At 37.9% G+C, this 18,549-nt stretch overlaps 2 protein-coding genes across 4 annotated transcripts in view; one reads left to right on the top strand and one right to left on the bottom strand.

Moving 5' to 3' along the window:
• Positions 1-697: 697 nt before the first annotated feature.
• On the bottom strand, positions 698-2,911 carry c18h5orf63 (chromosome 18 C5orf63 homolog). Of its 3 annotated transcripts, none has more exons than XM_063014285.1 (4): positions 2,868-2,911; positions 2,038-2,147; positions 1,883-1,939; positions 698-1,162 (listed from the first exon to the last, which is right to left on the bottom strand). In XM_063014285.1, the coding sequence occupies exons 2-4, from the start codon at positions 2,143-2,145 to the stop codon at positions 992-994; spliced, it is 336 nt and encodes a 111-aa protein (XP_062870355.1). In that variant the 5' UTR covers positions 2,146-2,147; positions 2,868-2,911; the 3' UTR covers positions 698-991. The 3 variants fall into 3 exon arrangements, with proteins under 3 accessions (XP_062870355.1, XP_062870354.1, XP_062870353.1); XM_063014284.1 differs by lacking the exon at positions 2,868-2,911 and adding an exon at positions 2,699-2,754; XM_063014283.1 differs by lacking the exon at positions 2,868-2,911 and having other exon boundaries at positions 2,038-2,557.
• A 1,546-nt stretch (positions 2,912-4,457) lies between these two features.
• Positions 4,458-18,549, top strand: part of megf10 (multiple EGF-like-domains 10) — a 42,568-nt gene continuing 28,476 nt past the window's right edge. The window contains exons 1-3 of the mRNA XM_063013569.1: positions 4,458-4,485; positions 15,764-15,891; positions 17,675-17,776. Coding sequence (XP_062869639.1) covers positions 15,776-15,891; positions 17,675-17,776 — 218 coding nt within the window. The 5' untranslated portion in view covers positions 4,458-4,485; positions 15,764-15,775. The remainder of the gene's footprint in view (positions 4,486-15,763; positions 15,892-17,674; positions 17,777-18,549) is intronic.

The raw sequence follows: 18,549 nt of genomic DNA on the forward strand, positions 1-18,549 counted from the left end.
ATTTTGCGTCGCGGAAGAATGCTTTATTGTAAGTTTATACACAATAAATACATTTATGAATGAAACATTGTTGTATTTATTATATTTTATGTTGACCGCCGTTTTATAAAAGCAATAAGCCACTCGAGACCGTACATTACTGATATGATTTTAGCACGGGGAAAGAAGTTTTAGACGTCATCCCCGTGCTAAAATCACAGTAACGTACGGCCTCTCGTGGCTTATTGCTTTATTTTAGTTCTAAACTGCCGACATGCCTCATTTCTTTGGCAGGTTCTTCAGGTGCATATTTCGTCTTCCTCTCTTCATCCTCCATCTGTTTTTGTTTATTTTTTTCACCATATTGAGGAAACCTCTCTCCTCTGTTAACACTGTCATGTTAATGCTAACTGGCTAACTACTTAATCTGCAAGGCGCTCCATAGTGCTTTCAGCGGCGAACAATATTATATGATTTGCTGCCTTTTGAAGTTTACAGCTGTTAAAATGAACTCTGTTACGATATGGCGGTATATGAAAAATTCACACCGTATGAGAAATCAAAGACGATATACTGATTGTACCATCATACCGCCCAGCCCTAGAATCTATTTTTAATTTATTTTTTAAGTAACCCATTATCTACAGCGAACAGAAATATGGCTACTGCTCGTTTGTTCAATGTAACAGAGTAAAAATAAACAACTGTGGCAGTCGCAGAACTTTAGGCACATTTAATAGTTAATGGTTTATGTTTCCAATATGTTGTATTAGACAAATACATTTGTGCACTGCATGTTTCTGGAAGGTGGGAAAAACATAGACATGCAGATACAGAGAAAACAGGTTTGCTGTTTAGCACTGACTTCACCTTATAATAATACCTAATACCATATAATCAAATGTAAACTAAAGACTTTAAATAGATCTGTACAATGAGCATAAAACCCAAAATCGTGAAGCTGCACTTAACTCTGAGCTATGTTACAGGTTAACATTAAATGTGTGCATAATTATACAGGTTCTTTCTCTGATTTGGACAGCTGCTTTTCCAAGATCTTTGTGTTCACTCGATGCATCATCAAAAACTGTCCATTCAGATGAAACACCGGGATGTCATACTTGTATCTGTCATACCACACAATGTTTTCAGGAAGAGTAATGTCAACCTCCTGTAACACAAACTAAACAAGTGCAACCACATTATTAAAAAATTGGATAATGAATAGTATAAACAGCAAATGTACTCATCATGACCAGTAGTATGTGGATAAGTATTCTGTTAGCCACACCCATTGCCACCAGGCATATGATGTCATGTGTAGACATAATTTCCATAACTTAAGTTTAGTGATTAGTCAGTATGTCAGGTATTGCAAGGTAATCAAAACGCACTGCACTGGAATGCAATGGCTGCCTAGCTGTAAAACCTTAGGCCATACCAGCTTACAGCATTGGACTGCCAAGTGCTGAAGCACGGGGCTGGAAAAAACTATTGTCCTCAGGTGCATTGCTCACTACAGAGTAATAAACTGGAAAAAAAATCACAGTTCACTAAGTAAAGGAAAGCAATCTCAATCAAGCCCTTGAATAACTTAATGTAGAAAAAAATTATCTGGCTTTCATGAAGCCCTGGCCATAATCCCATCAAACACATTTAGGATGAACTGGATTGTCAACTTTGAAATTAGTGCTTGACCTCACTAATACTCTATACCAAAATCTGCTGAATGTTTTTTTTTCCATTGGAGTACAGGCCACTGTAGCAGGAAAGGCTACTAACTCAAATTAATGCCCAAACTTGAGGATGTTATGTTTAATAACATGGGTGTGATGCTTGGTTAATCACATACGATTGTACATGTGGTACATTCAACTGATTCAAATTGTTCAAATGGTCTTACTCTGTGTTTATACGGTTCAAGCACTTCTTTGGCTTCGTCACATAAAGGACATGGATCCTGTCAAAAACAAATAAATTAAAAATCAGCTTATTTTTTATGGCATGTAAAACAGATATCACAATAAAATCACAAGTTTCTTAGTCAGGTATATTTACCTTGGTGAAGAGAGTTAAAACAGGTAAGGGTCTCTGTGAACAGAAGCTCCGAATGAACCTAATGTGATACTTCATGTGATGATGGAGCTTTGGAAGCTGTGTGAACATGCCTGTAAAGTGTATTAGAGTAATTTTATGCTGATTAACAGGGCTGGACAAAACATAAACAACCAAAAAGAAGCTCCACATTTTTATTAAGTGTCATTTTACTGTAATGACAGTGGACAGTATGAGCTGGAGACACTTCATCCTCTTGTAGCCTTCCCTAGACAGGTGCTTTTGTAGGCATCACTTATCATTTTCAGATTCTCAGTTAGTTGCTTAGAGAAGCCCAAGTGTTAGCACAAGGTTTAAAGAGTCACATCATTTATACTCTGGAACTGTCACCATCTGCCAGTTCCTAATAACAATGATTGATTCTTGAAATAAAGCCTGAAGAGTTAACCTAGTTCTGAGACTTCTAAAAATAAAAGAGTATATACAGTTACACTTTGCATGCAACTGTACATGCTGTGAAGTTATCCTACATTAAATACTACACTAATAGCATGCTTTAAAGTGAATTAAAATGTACAGTAAATATAAGTTAGTACGATTAGACAAAGAAAAATACAGAACACATTTACAAACATATTATGCAAGTCATTTGGAATAACTGTACTTGTTATGATTATGGTATCCGAGCAGGAAGCGAACACGAGAGCACTTCCTGTGAAACTAACGTTTGTTAATCATAATAAAAGCTCATGCAGTAAAATAAATTGAACCGTATTTATAAACGGTAATTTGTCTTAGATTTTTTCGACTAAGCCAGAAATGTTTTAAATCACCTAAATATTAGTGTATTTTTATTCCCGGTTTGATCAGGGACTCACGTGGTAACATTGCTTAAATTATTCGGTAAATATCGCCATCTACCGTCATAACTCTGCACATGCGCAGTACAGCAGCTGTGTTCAAACTGACATCCCAGCTAACAAAATTACGTTCTGAGAACGTTCCCCAAACGTTCCATTTTGGTTGTGTGAATGTTTTATTAGAACGTTCCTTCAACGTTATTTTGTCAGTATTTTGTCAGTTTTCTTAATATTCTCAAGACATTTAATACAAGTTAAAGAACAAACCCAAAAACATTTTTAAATGTTTTAAATGTTACTTTAACATACTTTTAACATAACTACAGATAATGTTAATCCAAGACAATGTTAATCCCCCTGTCTTTGTGATATATTGGATGAAGGAGATTGCAGGCAAAGAGAGAATCTGTTTAACTCTGCACATTTATTCTCAACACACACACACACACACACACACACACACACACACACACACACACACACACACATTATAGGGCAATTCATAAGCCTTGTAGCCATGTCTCCGGATTTGGAGGAACTCCATGAGAAGGAGAACATGCAAACTCGTTCAAGTTTTCAGATAAACACATCTATTTTCTATTTATTCAATTACATAGTGTGTACAACATTACTTGTGTTCTTTAATTCTTTGTACTTTAATACTTTTTGCTTTAATGTAACTGGAGCTGCTGTAATAACTGATTTTCCCTTTGGGATTAATAAAGCTATCTATCTATCTATCTATCTATCTATCTATCTATCTATCTATCTATCTATCTATCTATCTATCTATCTATCTATCTATCTATCTATCTATCTATCTATCTATCTATCTATCTATCTATCTATCTATCTATCTATCTATCTATCTATCTATCTACCCAATGAGGTTGTTCGATTGGTTGAACACTAGGCGGCGCCATTACTTTTGTTTACTATACCACTATTATGACAAACGCGCAGATGTCGATATAAAGTCGGTTACTTTAAAAAGTGAATTTTTTGCATGTTTATATTTTTAATACAGAGTGTAAGTTTATTCATAGGAAATACATTTGTTAAGTAATATAGCCCCATTTTTCGATTATATTCAACATCATGCTAAATAGTCTACTCAAGCGTTCGCTTTGTTTATTTATTTGTGCGACAGAATTTAAATCGTATTTAAGTCGCAGGTTATACAGAACTTGTTTTATGTAAAGTATGGACTTGATGTGCATTTAAAATGTTCTTGTTTACATTGTTTGGCCGGGTAAAGTGTCTCTGTAATGCTATGTTAATGAACTGAGCAGACCTGAACAATGAAGGAACTTTCACTGCCTGCTCTCACTCTCACCCACTTAGTTCATTCAGTCTGAGGATGCTGCCTGAACTGTATCTGTTTCACTTCTGCTAAACACTTTCAGCTTTTATTGTTTTACAGATTTTATAAGGTGATATTACATTGGTGGACATTTGTGGATATATATACAAAAAAAGTTTCGTGTTTGTTGAGCGTTATTCGAGGAAACTTTGATCCGTGGGAGCTTTGTGACAGTTTGGATCTATGAGTTAGAGCTGTCAAGTAGTGTCTCATAGGTTGGAAGAACTGGTAAGTGGGGTCTAAACTTATTATTTTTATTTTTTATTTTTTCAAAGTAAAATGCTTCATTTTTCGTCATTTTAGCAGTATTAAGTCATAAATATCAAAAGCCAGATTTTGAGTTCATTTATAATTATAATGCTTATTTACAAAATTAAACCCAGTTGTTAAAAATATTTAGCACATATTTTAAAAAGTTTGTTGTTTCTTCACCTTATGGAAGCTGTTTGAATTAATAAATCATATAAATAAGACAATTTGTAAATATAATAGCCAGTAACTGAATGATAAAACACAGACACTGTAAGGATTGAATGTAGGCAAGACCTTGGATGGTTGTGTCCATGTTTTAAACCCCTGATACAGTCCTGATAAAGTTGTTTACATTTGTATATTTTTCACAGTTCCCTCTTCACACATTAAAATTAGTAAAGACAACCTCAAAGAAAAGTAAAATCTTCTGGACAGACTAGCCAATACTGCAACACCTCTTTAATAGCAGTTTATTTATGTTTACAAACAAGATTTTCCTTAAGAATAGTTTAGAATTAAGTATAAAAAGCAGCTTTTACGGGCGGCACGGTGGCTAACTGGGTAGCACTGTCGCCTCACAGCGAGAAGGTCCTGGGTTCGATCCCCAGGTGGGACGGTCCGGGTCCTTTCTGTGCGGAGTTTGCATGTTCTCCCCGTGTCTGTGTGGGTTTCCTCCGGGTGCTCCGGTTTCCTCCCACAGTCCAAATACATGCCGCTAGTCTAATTGAAGACACTGAATTGTCCCATAGATACCTAGCCGCTGGGATGCACAGACCAGTGCATTGTAGTGCCTGTCCCAAGCCCGGATAAATATGGAGGGTTGTGTCAGGAAGGGCATCCGGCATAAAAAACTGTGCCAAGTCCTGCCGGCGACCCCTAACAGGAAGAAGTCGGAAATGCCGACCCCGTAACCGAAAAACGGGACAAAAGCTGAGGTACAAGAAGAAGAAGATAAAAAGCAGCTTTTACAGACTTAGCAAAAACAACTGAAAATTAACACTGCAATTCATTCTTGTGTAACAGGGTCTATCAAAAGCAAATGAAATTAATCATACTATTAATACTTATAGCACCAATACAGGTAATTAAGTGTGTTTAATTAACATAGTCAGGGCTAGAAGGATAAGAAGGTGCTGGGAAGCAACAGTGCTTCAGTTCCAAGGTAGAATGTGAGTTTGCATGTTCTCCTGTTTACATATAAGTTATGAGTATTGCAGAATTTACTGCATTTTGACTTTCTGCTGTGATGAAGCTTCCAAAAAGAAATGCTATATGGTTTTTGGTGCACTGGCATTACAGTAGGTGTAACAACACCTTTTTTATCACAGTGCTTTAAATTCTTAGTCTAAACCTTCTGTAAACAAGGCAGCAAAGTGTGTATCTGTCAACCTTTTGGTTAGATTAATACTGTGCACAATCAGGGCTGATTTGTGAAGGTTCGCGAGTGAGCTGTCAATGATGGTTAATACCATGGTAAAAATGGTCATAATTGTGAGCCTCCAAATGTTTTTGTTTGGTGATGGTGGGGGTTGCTGATAATAACCTAGGAGTAAAATGTAATGTCATTTAATAGACCCAATGAACCTCTGTGAAGGTCCTGAACTTTGAAGCTTTCATATACACACTGTATGGCCAAAAGTATGTTGACACCTGACCATGAGCGTAACATCCCTTTTCGAAGCCATGGCCATTAATATGGAGTTGCTCCTCCTTATTTGCAGTTACAACAGACTCAATCTTTATGGCAGGGCTCTTCATGAGATTTCAAAGTGTGTCTGTTGTTCCAATTCATCCTATAGGTGTTCAGTAGGGTTGAGGTTGGGTCTTCTGGTTCATTTATACCAAATTTCTTCCACACCAATCATGTATTAATCGACATTGATTTGTGCATAGAGAAAAGGTCGTCACCAAACTGTTTACATGTTATGAACAAACTGCATTCATGGTTATTAAAATAGAGTTGACCATTGGTGAACAGTAAATTCCACAAAATAGATCTTGGATTACATATAGGTGATTGAATAATCACTTTCGTAGATGTCAATGGTCAAAATAGATCTTGGATTACATATAGGTGATTGAATAATCACTTTCGTAGATGTCAATGGTATGGGCCAGCAGCAGTGGCCTGTGGATAAATATGTAGAGAGTTCCACCCACAGGCCAGCCAACATTTTGGTCCGGGCCAGTGGGGCTGGCCGTAAGATAGAAAAAGGTTAATTAATAAATTTTCTTAGCAAGCAGTGTATTTTAATAAGAGGTAGATATATTTCATGATGCTGATTTACACTTCTGCTCTTTGCTGTGGGTTCTAAAACACTGAAGTTTTAGTGATGGCTTAACAGATAGAACACGTTACACATCACTGAAATGAACCGAAGCATTCAGACATCTATGGCAAAGCTATTTTCATTTAGGACAGTGTCCTCAGGGCTTGGCACTAGAATAGAAGACACTGCTGCGGTACGCTTTGTCCCTGTGTGCAGTTCACAGTCATGTGAATTGTTTTGAATGGACCAGCATACTGTCTGTGCACAGGCCAAAGCTCATGCTGTTTGATTACACATCATGCTCTTTTAAGAGTAAGAGTAAGAGAAAGAAAAAACAGCAATGTAGCAATGCTTTGTTTACATTTTGTGCACTTAAGGGTAAATTAAAGTAAATCCGTAAGTAACTTATGATTTAAAGCATGCTAAGTGTTGACTAATTAAATGCACTTACCAATTTTCTAACCAAGCATTCTTAAACGAGTGTACTACACAGTTTGGCAGCACATCCTTACATTAACAATCACTGTGATCTTTAATCAGCTTGCTTTGTCCTCTCAGGTCATCTTGGATTTTACGTATGTCTGCTCTGAAACAGCTGCAGTTAAGGATGTGTTGAGCTCTTTGTGAGGAATAGCTTGGCAGATTTGGAGTCCAGTTATGTTAAGGTTTATGTCTGAGATAAACAGGATGGATGTGTGAATGGATGGTTGGAGGGATGCATAAATAGATGAATATATTTGCATGGAGATTTGTAGATTTCTAAGTCTGAGATTGGGTGGGTGATATGGATGGAAACAATGTTTGGCAAATCTCTAGTTTAATATCTAAATTTATATGGCTGAATGGATGATCAATGGCTGGATTAATGGATGAATGAATGGACAGAAAAGTGGAAGGATTGATTGTGATTGATGATGATAAATGGATAAAATGAGGGTTGTGTAGATAGATAAATGATAAATAAATGGATGGTTATGTTGAATGGATAGATGCTTAGAATAATGAATTCCTGAACACACACTGTAGATTAAAAGATAAGAACAAACAATATGCCTTATGTGTACAATTCATTGTCTGTATTACCACCACTTTGTCTTATTGGGGTCGTGGTGGGTCCGATCCACTGGGCGAAAAGCAAGAAACACCCCGGACAGGTCGCCAGTCCATCACAGGGCAAACACACTCACACCTAGGTGAACTTGACTTCTAATTCACCTGGGAATTAAACCCAGGACCTTCTTGCTGTTGGGCGATGGTGCTACCCACCAAGCCACCCTTGTGTAGAACAAGAGGTGTTTATTGACCAAGTGTTTATTGACACTCCTTAAGCTTACCTTGCAGATGCTTAGTGTAACAGAGGTACCTATATGTGTGTAAGTCATGAAATGCATGAGTTCATGATTCCTCGTGATTGATTGATTTTGGCCAGGTGGTTTCAAGGTGGCATTTCCATGTTGTGCAGTTCTGTAAAAGTGAACGAATGAATAAAACACTTGCGGAAGATAAAAATCTATCCTGTTTATATTATTTTGCTGTGTTCTTTGTTTATGGGAGTGGCAGGCTGCTCCAGCTGGTAGCAATAAAAACAGCATTATTCCCTGGTATAATTAAAGGGCTTGTCATCATTGAGCTTCAGTTTTCCGCTTTGTGGAAGATAAAAATACGCCAGGCCATGGCGAACGGTTTGGTTTTGTTTGTTTCTTGATTTAAAACTGGTATTCTACAGTAAAGATATGCAAGTTAACGGACACACAGGCTCCGTCGGAGAAGGTAAACAGGTTCCGTGAATAATTTTACACAGTTCTTTTTATTAGGAAACCACCCAGGCCAACAGACAAAAAAGAAAAACTTGGGGCAGTTGTGTGCCCGTATTGACTGACTAGGAACAGCTGTGATCCCTGTTGAGTTGTGTGGAATGTGATATATATCCAGTCATAGAGCTTTTGCTTTATTCACACAGTTTTGGATCTGAAAATAAACTGAATTTGCAGTTGTTTTACTTCAGGAGGGCAGACTTGCAGGAAAAGCCAAAGAGAGATGTTTTTTGACTGACAGGCACACATTGCAGTATTTACCAGATGGCTTGGTGAATTGGTCAATGCCATGCAGCTTTCAGAGGCACTCATTGACCCTGGCAGACTTTTAAGAGTTTTACTGTCTAACGATCATGGCTGAGCAGTTGTTGCTCCCAGACAACATCAGTATTATCAGCACTTACAACTGACAGATGTAAAATTAAGCTGTTACATTTGTAATTATGTGTGAATATTGTTGGATGTCACAGTGGGCAGCAAGAAGGGCCTGAGTTTGATTCCCTGGGTGAGCAACCAGGTTCAGTTCTGTGTGGACATATTCTTTTGGTGTCTGTGTGGTTTTTTAGTAATTTTAATAAAATAAATGTACTTTAATTAAGTGTTAGACAGTCAAATATTTACAGTGAAAGATTTCTCACTCTCCCTACCATTTATTTTATTATAAGCATCACTTATGTTCACTCATCACTTGAGATGATGCAAGCCCTCACGTCTGTCCTTGTGTTTGAATCACAAGCCATTCTTAAGTGAATCGGGTAATCCCATATTTCCTCTCCACGCTCTCCTAGTGCACTTAAGGGTAGGAAACATGCCGTATTAGTCTAGTAGACACAACGCTTATTTTCAGACCTACTTAGGTCAGGCCAAATGCTGTCTCCAGCTTACACTCGTCTGGAATCTTCCAGTCTGGGGCTAAGACGACGTCTGCAAGACTTAACATTTGGTAAATTGATTAAACACAAGGGAATGAAATTCAAGATTTATTTTAGTGCTAAAACAGAAACCCCCAGCGTGTTACATTGACAAAACATATTTGTAATGAGTTGCTGAGGTCAGGTGTTTGAAGTATGGTCAGGTTGTCAAATATTGTACATCACTTTTCTACACAGTCACCTTCCTTTGCGATGTATTTTTCCCAGCGTCATACCATTTTAATGCCATCAGCAAATAATGTTTTTGGTTGAGCTCGTAGCCACTGATGCACCGCTGCTTTCACATCATCACCACATGAAAATCTTCTTCCCCTTAAAGCTTCTTTGAGCATCCAAAACGGTGTAAATTAGATGGTGCTAAATCCGGACTATAAGCGTCTCTCAGTCTCTCAGACACGATCAGTTACTACTCCTCCCACCCTCACCGTTTGGATTTTCCAACAGAAATATAAAAGTGCAGAAGATCCCTCATTTATCTGCTGGTTGCAAACCCAAAGGTCAAAAAGAAGCATCTGATGGCACCAGGAAAGAATCCAATCTTAAGATGCACGCCTGAGGCACCACCTGTCCATATAAAAAGAGAACTGAGGATATTTCACTGAACGAGTGGTTTAATGCAGCAGGCTGTAGTTTTTAATTAGCCCCCTGAGTGGCTTTGCCCCTAAAGTGCCCCTCCATTACTGCCTACATGTTCTGAAAAGACCAGACAGCAAGCAGCCTGTGACTTGAAAACTAATTATGTCAGGACAGAATTTTTTTTCGGGCATGGGCACCTGCTTCTGTTCTCACCAAGCAGAACAAATATTAAGCAGTTGCTTCTTTACCATAAGCAGTTTGGACTAGATATGGCCATAGAAATTTAGAGATTTATATATTGCAGATCATTAGAGGAGTGCTGTTACAGTGTACTGTGTATCAAATTCACTAAGTACATCTGATTTCTAGAAATTTCCACCTGAGAGATACAGTGGTATCTCTGTCACAGAAAGCCTGGTAAGGCACAATAAACCTTATATGGGCAGTATCAATAATATCATTATTGAAGATGTAAGATCTTTCATCTGGGAAACCTTGTCGATAACTTTTTTGTTGAAGTTCACCAAACATTAATACATTTATTTTTAGTTTATTTTTTAATTAAAAATTTAACTTGTATTAAATTGTTGACTTGATTCATCATATTGCCTTGCTATTAGTGGTGGCAAACAGAACTGTGATGACTACGGCTAGCTAATTTAATAAACATCTTGGCGTAGGCCTATGTGCATTTTCATTGGCCGCTCTGAGCACTGCGCTGACATGATTGTGCCCCAGAGCTCATTTTTGAATGGGCATTGAACAGACACAAGTGTTTTCAACTGCTCTCTTGGTTAGGCGAAAACTGATGGGCTGGACCCATGCCTTTACATAACACCCTTGCTAAGTATCTGATTGCTTTAGCAGCACAGACTGGAAGTGATCACTCTATAATTTGATATAAGTCTTTCACATTGATGTTTAAGGGTTGGCACGGTGGCTCGATGGGTAGCCCTGTCGCCTCAGAGCAAGAACGTTCTGGGTTTGATTCCCAGGTGGAGCGGTCGTGGACCTTTCTGTGTGAAAAATTGGTGCTACCAAATAATGTGTTTGTTTGCTCTGTGATGGGCTGGCGACCTGTCCAGTGTGTTTCCTGCCTTTTACTCAGCGAATCTTACCCACTGAGCCCATGAATTTGCATATTGCAGATACGTTTTCCAGGTTTTCAGGTTTTCAGGCATAAACGCCTCATTTTAGGTCTTTCCACAAGTCTAGGACACTTCAAAACTTCAATTCTGTTACTTTTAAGTCGGACGCAGACTTGCTTTTGTATTTTGAATCACTGTTTTGCTACTTAACCCAGTTACACCTCACCTCACTTTATCCATGTTTAGTAAGACCCTTAACCAAAAAGTTCTTACATTTGATACATCCGTCCACATAAAATTATCTCAAAAGATTTGGGCATCATCCAGGATTTAAAAAAGAAATGTCAGACAGGCAGACTGCAGGCTAAAGGGTTTCCCTAAGTCCTCTTGATGTGAGAAGAGACATCTGTTGTTATGTATGTTGTTTTCTGGGATCTCTTTTGCCTTCCTAGATGACAGCTTTACTGGATTCACAATGTACATGACTGCTGTATGTCATTTGAATTGTGTTTAACCAGATACAAGCTTTAATTAAGTGAAGACGTTTAATTTGTCACAATCAAACCCAAACACACCATGTAAAAAAACTACAGCCCAGCAGCAGTGAGCAGGGAGAGGAGGGAAAGGAGAGAAGTGTACCAGAACTGTTAGAACCACGTCTGATGACTACAGAGTGAAGAATTTGCATTATATGGGTTCAAGATACTTGACCCTGTGTGTTGTGTGTAATACAGATAAATGCAGCAGGTGAATTTAAAGACTTTCTCTGTCTGTCAGCTGTGTTTGTTTAAGCACTGTTATCCCAACCTACTGCTCTTACTTTTACTGCTACTACCACTCTCACCACAGGACAGAATTATAGACCTGGGTTCTGTCTTTTTTCTTTAATTCTGACTCTTATTTGGTCCTGATTATAACACAGCACTGGTTGAGAGGTTGTGTTGGTTGGACTGAACTTGTCCCTGGGCTTCGTATCAAAGTTCTTCAGTAATTCCAGTTGCATGTGTTGAACTTTTTAACAGATGTGAGTGGGTATTGCAGTGTTGCTTACTGCAGTAGCGGTTATGCAAAAGTTAGAGCAACTTGTTTTTAAGTAAAAATAGATGAACTATATCTTTTTGAAAGAATAGTTTCTGTTTATGCACAGTTACAGTACATTATATTTGTTTTTATAGTTTATACAAAAACCTGGACATTATTGTCTCTATAGACGATAAGTCGTAGAACCTATTTAACTAAGTTAACCTTATTTAACTTATTAGAACTTATTTGACAAGTTCTTTGTGTCAAGAATTTCAACAGTGTAATAAACAATCTGACTTTCTTTCTTAACATAGTTCTAGCACTCAATAACCATTGGCTTCCTGAAACATCTAATTGATCATATGAAGTGAAGCTAATTGATACTGTCAGGGAAAAATAAGGCGAGATGATAAATGGAAATAAAGATTATAGTTGACTGGATTGTAAGAATTTATTGCATGAATGTGGGTTCTTACAGCAGTGGAATAGCTGAAGATCAAGTAACAGATATTATGGCCCTCCGTTTATACTGCTCTAGCCATTATCACATTGGGTGTTGGAGTTTGGAACCTCCATTCTGTGCTAACTGTTGTTTTTTGTGTAGTTACATCAGCTTTACAACAGCTTAATGACAGACATGTTGCTTATCTCTGTACTTAAACAGCATAAAACTAATATTCAGGTGATTTTGTTTTTCCTTAACAATACTTACTTAGCAGCGAAACTGTTGGTCAAGAAACTGAAGCTGGAAAGTGGTCGAATTCACTAAGCCACACAAGCCAAAACTTTTGGAATGGCCTTGACAGTCCCCTACTTCACTGGAAACATCATTGGAAACCCGTGTTGTGCATACAGGAGCTCAGAAATTTTATCGATCCTAACTGCGATACTTTATACTGACAGAGAGATTAATCTGGCTACATCTTAATAATAAAAATTTTAACAATTAGTTTCACTTAGTAGGGCCATTTTCTGAAATTAAAATATAATACGCTTGTGTTTTTAATCTCTAAATCCAGAGAACATTTAACATTCAACACTGCTGTTCACCAAAGTGGAGCCCTTGTGTGTAGGGTTGCCCCATCTGTCGACCGTCTTCAGCTTGAAGTGCTTCAGTCTGGGCTTACAACCGGTCATTGGGTTGCTTATGGGATTCAGTTTTGTGTATCAAAGTCCCCAAATCCCCCTTCTCCAGGCTCCAGCGTGTACGAACCTTTCCAGACACCACAGCAGCACCCTTGTTTTTGTGACCCCCCTTTGCCCAGTTGTTCAGGGCTTTGCTGCTGCAGCTGTGTCCAGACAGTTACGTGAAACCAGAGCGGGACGAGCGCTGCTGCTCCTATTCACACTGATGAAAGCAGCCCGGTCCCACACTTTTACCCTCTTTTACCAGTCTGTGCGGGTTAACTTAAAGCTGTACGCTGTCAAATGGTGCTGATTCTATTGTAACGAGAAGCTCCAGACCTGGGGAAACTCAACTGCTGCAGGGGTTTATCGTAATGAAAACTTAAAGAAAGACTCGTATTGTGTTTTGGTTGTAATACAGTAAGTAGAAACGAACAGCATTGAAACAGTTGATTCTTATTCAGTTCAGTGACTATTGCATGTTAATTAACTAATTTATTTTACTGTCTTATGATTATAATTTTTTTTTTTAATGGTAACATATACTTGTATTTGGCTGAGCTTCTGTTGAGCATCAGTTTAAAAGGAATATGTCCACACCTAACCCTAGATAAAATACATTAAAAAGCACTTAATATTTTGAATGTGTTTCATTATGTTTGACACTTACAGTACTATCTCCTAAGCTAATTAGAAATGGCTGGCACAGCAGGTGGTGTTGGTATCATTTAGCTCTCTGTGATGAACTGGTGCCCTGTCCAGGTTGTTCTCAGTGTTTCAGTGATATGCTCCTGACCTGTTGGATAATAATGAATGAATTACATATTGGCTAGTAATATAAATACTGAGGTGAGATTAACGTTATAATGGAAATATATTCGCTTTACAAGCTTTCCAACATTTTATCCCACATAGGCTGTTTTTTTACCCAGCATTGCTGGCTGAGATGTGACGTGACTGTTGATGGTAGATGTTTTTGTTTAAGCTCTGTCAGTCCAACAGCAGGGATCTGCTCAGCAGGAAAGAACGACCTGGTTTCGATATTGTAATTAGCATAGCACTAATACAGTCATTCACTAGATGAGGAAGATAGATTGCATGCCCCAATGTTGCATGCAGCTGCGTGTTTTTGCATCAGAGCTGTGAAAAAGCAATTCATTTTATTATTGTACATGTCACACTGAATAATTTTAGATAATAAAACAAAACATGGCATTGCACAAAACAGCATAATTTGTAAAGCATGATTACAGGAATATTATTCCAGAAATACATTATTCAACCCATTACTTTTGCAAACATTGCCTCTTTGGTTACTAAATCAACCATATTACCAAATTTAATTTGTATGACAATTTAGCTACTAAAATTCTAGAATATGTTGAACCTAGCCCATCTTCAACCTTTTCATGAATGCAGTAACATTCTACAGGAACACTGAAAAAAGTTCTTGAAATCAAAAGCCATGTTTAAGGCTCAAGGACTCCACTGAACTACATTGAGAGCCATTATCCCCAACAGAAGGAAACATCCCTAAATCTGTCAAAATGGTTGGCCTGAAAATTTTCCAGGAGTAGCAATGAGATGTCTTTAGCTTGTTTATAACTAAGCAAAATGTGATTGATGGACAAATTTGAGGGAATATTATGAGAGCATTTTTTTTAAGTACAAACTCCAGATTAAATAGATACAGATCAGATGTTTTTGTCTTTCAGTAAGGACTGAAGACTTGTATTCTTCACTGAGAGCAAAACAAGTACATTAAGAAGCCCAGACAATCAGATTGACTACTTATTTTCTTTTTACCTAAACAGCCTAGGACAATGTGAAAAACATATATTCTCCATGTAAATATCTTTCTCCATTTATGTGTTTGCAATGTAATACAACAACAAAGCAGCACAACAACAACAGACCTGCTCATTGTTACTTGTACTTTCCAGATCATTCCCATAACTGATCTGTACGGGACAGAGACTACAGTAAAACACCTGTCTGTAGACCTTAGATATTCATGTCCAAGTTTATCCAATATTGGCTGTCTGGCTCATTGTCTTAACTGTTGTGTAGTCTTAAAATATTGTATACTCCCCATGACCCAGGGGTTTGAAAGGACCTGCCTTCACTTAACCCCTAAAATAAGGCAGCTTAATTGAATTTTAAACCCCAAAATCAATTTTACATAAAGACCCCAGTAAATGTCACTCTAGGAAAAGGTTGAAATAAGATTGAGGGCATCTTATCTGCTGACAGTCAAATTGGTGGGTAATTTTGTTTACTTTAAAGACATCTCTTGAGCTCTTGAATTTCTAATCCAGTGTCTAATGTACAATGCTGATAGTTTGCTTAAAGAAGTACAAGTACAGATTTAGACTGCAACCAAATACAAAACTAAAACCAAAATTTTACATATTTTACTGTTTTAGGTATTTTCCATAATGATGCTCCTCCTGTGGCGAGGTGTCTGTGTGCTACTGGGTCTGTCATGCTGCCTCATGGAAGTGACGTCATCATTGAACCTTGAAGACCCCAACGTCTGCAGCCACTGGGAAAGGTAACCCATAGAGACCCAGTTTTTCTGGTCGTAAATTACAGATGTATTACCATATTTCTTAGAAATCTGTGTTCTCAGAAATCTCACCTGTATGTACACAGATGCTGGCTCGTCAAAATAATTAATATAACCAATGTGATCGTGGGAAATTTACATTTACATTTTCAGCATTTAGCAGACGCTTTTATCCAAAGCAACTTACACACAATGAGCAACTGAGGGTTAAGGGCCCTGCTCAGGGACCCAACAGTAGCAACTTGGTGGTGGCGGGGTTTGAACCGGCAACCTTCTGTTTACTAGTCCAGTACCTTAACCACTGAGCTATCACTGGAAATAAGTATAAACAACGACAAAAAAATCTGTTGGCTATTCGTTACTGTTCTTATTGGTTGGTAAATCATTGTACATTTTACTGATGCAGTACAGAGATACACAGTCATCTTTTAGAGGTGAAAATAAATCAGAATTTAGATTTTTATACGTTACATAAAACTTAATACCACTGACTCACCATGAGCTAGACCAGTGGTTCTTAACCTTTTATTAATTGGGTTGAAATTAAGTTTACACTGTGTGATTTCTATTAAAATGCTTCTTCTTGAAATTGAACAGTAGATAAGCTTTTAAACTGACCTCATATCAAACATCTCATCTGTGGAGTACCTGGTCACACCTTTAGAAACATACACTCACATCACAGTCCTCAATGTAACCAAGTCTTAGTAGGCAGAGTATTTCCCTGGCCAAATTAAGAAATGTCTGGGGGATCCATTAAAGCAGATTGGAAAGAACTAAGATAAAGCCTGGTTTCCCAGCTAGATTACTTTCACCAAGTAACGTGTCGGAACAGCTGCAGTTTTCTAAGTACCAGTGAAAAGGGAGGCTTGGGAGCGGCGCTTGCAGTGACAAAGTGTAAGTGTGACCTGGCTCAGCCTGGACCGTTTAGGTTACCTTACTGCCACATAGTCACCACTGTTGTATAAATAAGCAAATACTTGCAGGACAAGTGGATGTCCATGTCAAATAATGAATATAAAAAGAGCACATCAGTGTTTGAATCGTAGATATACAGTATTGCTGCATTTGATTCTGTTTGGACAATTGTGTACGAGTTTACATTTACGCATTAATTACTTGCCAAAACCCTTGATCTTTTGATCAGTAGTCCAGTTCCTTAATGATAATGTGCAGAGCAAGATTGTCCCCCAAACATGTCTCCATTATTCACTTTTCTTTTTTTTCCTTGTTTTTTTATCTTGTTAGTTTATGGTCAGTATGTGTACAATCAATTTGTATTATGGAAAATATGCAAACTTTTCAGGAAATTGTAGATTGGTTGTAGATTTGTAGAAGTGTTACAGCTGTTCACGTTTTGAGGAGAAATATTGTATGTAGTCCCAAGGAAGTTTAGTTTATTTCATTTATTTTTTGGGTGGGACAGCTAGTGGGGCAGTGCCCAAGCATTCTAATAGAAATATTACCTCAGTGGTCTAGGTTTTGCCAGCATTAAATCACTATCATGTGTGATAATCACATGAATCAGCAGTAGCTTTCTTTAGAGGCCACCCATGCACAGTGACCGAGAACTTGACGGTAATCCTTTCTCATTTGACATAAATACCATAACCCTGGCCTCTTATTAAAATACGGTTATAAGTGCATGTGCTCTCATCAGCCACTTGTGCTGGAGTTAATGGACCACACATGATCTGTATAAACAAGTCACAGACTGTTAATGTGTAATGTGTAATGTGAATGTGTGTTTTGTGTGTACCCACTACAGTTATTCGGTTACCATCCAGGAGTCGTATGCACACCCATTCGATCAGGTCTACTATACAAGCTGCACTGATATTCTCACATGGTTCAAGTGTACACGCCACAGGTGAGAATCTCCATTCTTTCCAGTATTTTACAGTAGTGCATTTTGTTTGTATTATTTCTTTGTCGAGGGTGGCACGGTGGCTTGGTGGGTGTCCTCTGGGTGCGCCGGTTTCCTCCTACAGTTCAAAGACATGCAGTCAAGCTAATTGGAGATACTTAAAGTCCCCCTAAATATGAGGGTGTGTTTGCCCTGTGATGGACTGGTTACCTGTACTTTTGCTCAGTGAATTAGACCCACCGCGACCCTGAATAGGATAAAGCAATGGTAAAACAGACAATGAATGAATGAATGGATTTCTATGTTAAGTTACTGATTATCCAATTTTGAAATGACCCTATGTGAACTGACCATCCCAAATAGCAAGCTAGCTGGCTGACTCCTAATATACTTGCTTTTAGCACAGATTTGGGATTTCATTACTGAAGTCTCTATTTATGCCATTTTTCTTTGGATACTTTAGATACTGTTGGGAAACCTGTATGTTTATATCATTTTACATGAAGTACAGAAGTACAAAACACACTCATTGGCAGTTGGAAGCACCAGTAAACCTGCTCATTCATGTAATTATCCAATCAAACGGTCATGTAGCAGCAGTGCAGTGCATACGGGCATAGGTCAAGAGCTTCAGTTAATATTTGCGTGAGCATTACTATCTGTAAAAAATGTCATCTATGTATATCAGAAACAAACAGCTAATATCCTGGGGCTTCCACATATAGCAGTTTTTAAAAGTAAATGATTAGTGAGGCACATCAGTTAGCCAGTTAATC

Source organism: Trichomycterus rosablanca, chromosome 18, assembly GCF_030014385.1.
Source record: "Trichomycterus rosablanca isolate fTriRos1 chromosome 18, fTriRos1.hap1, whole genome shotgun sequence".
NCBI classification, from domain to species: domain Eukaryota; kingdom Metazoa; phylum Chordata; class Actinopteri; order Siluriformes; family Trichomycteridae; genus Trichomycterus; species Trichomycterus rosablanca.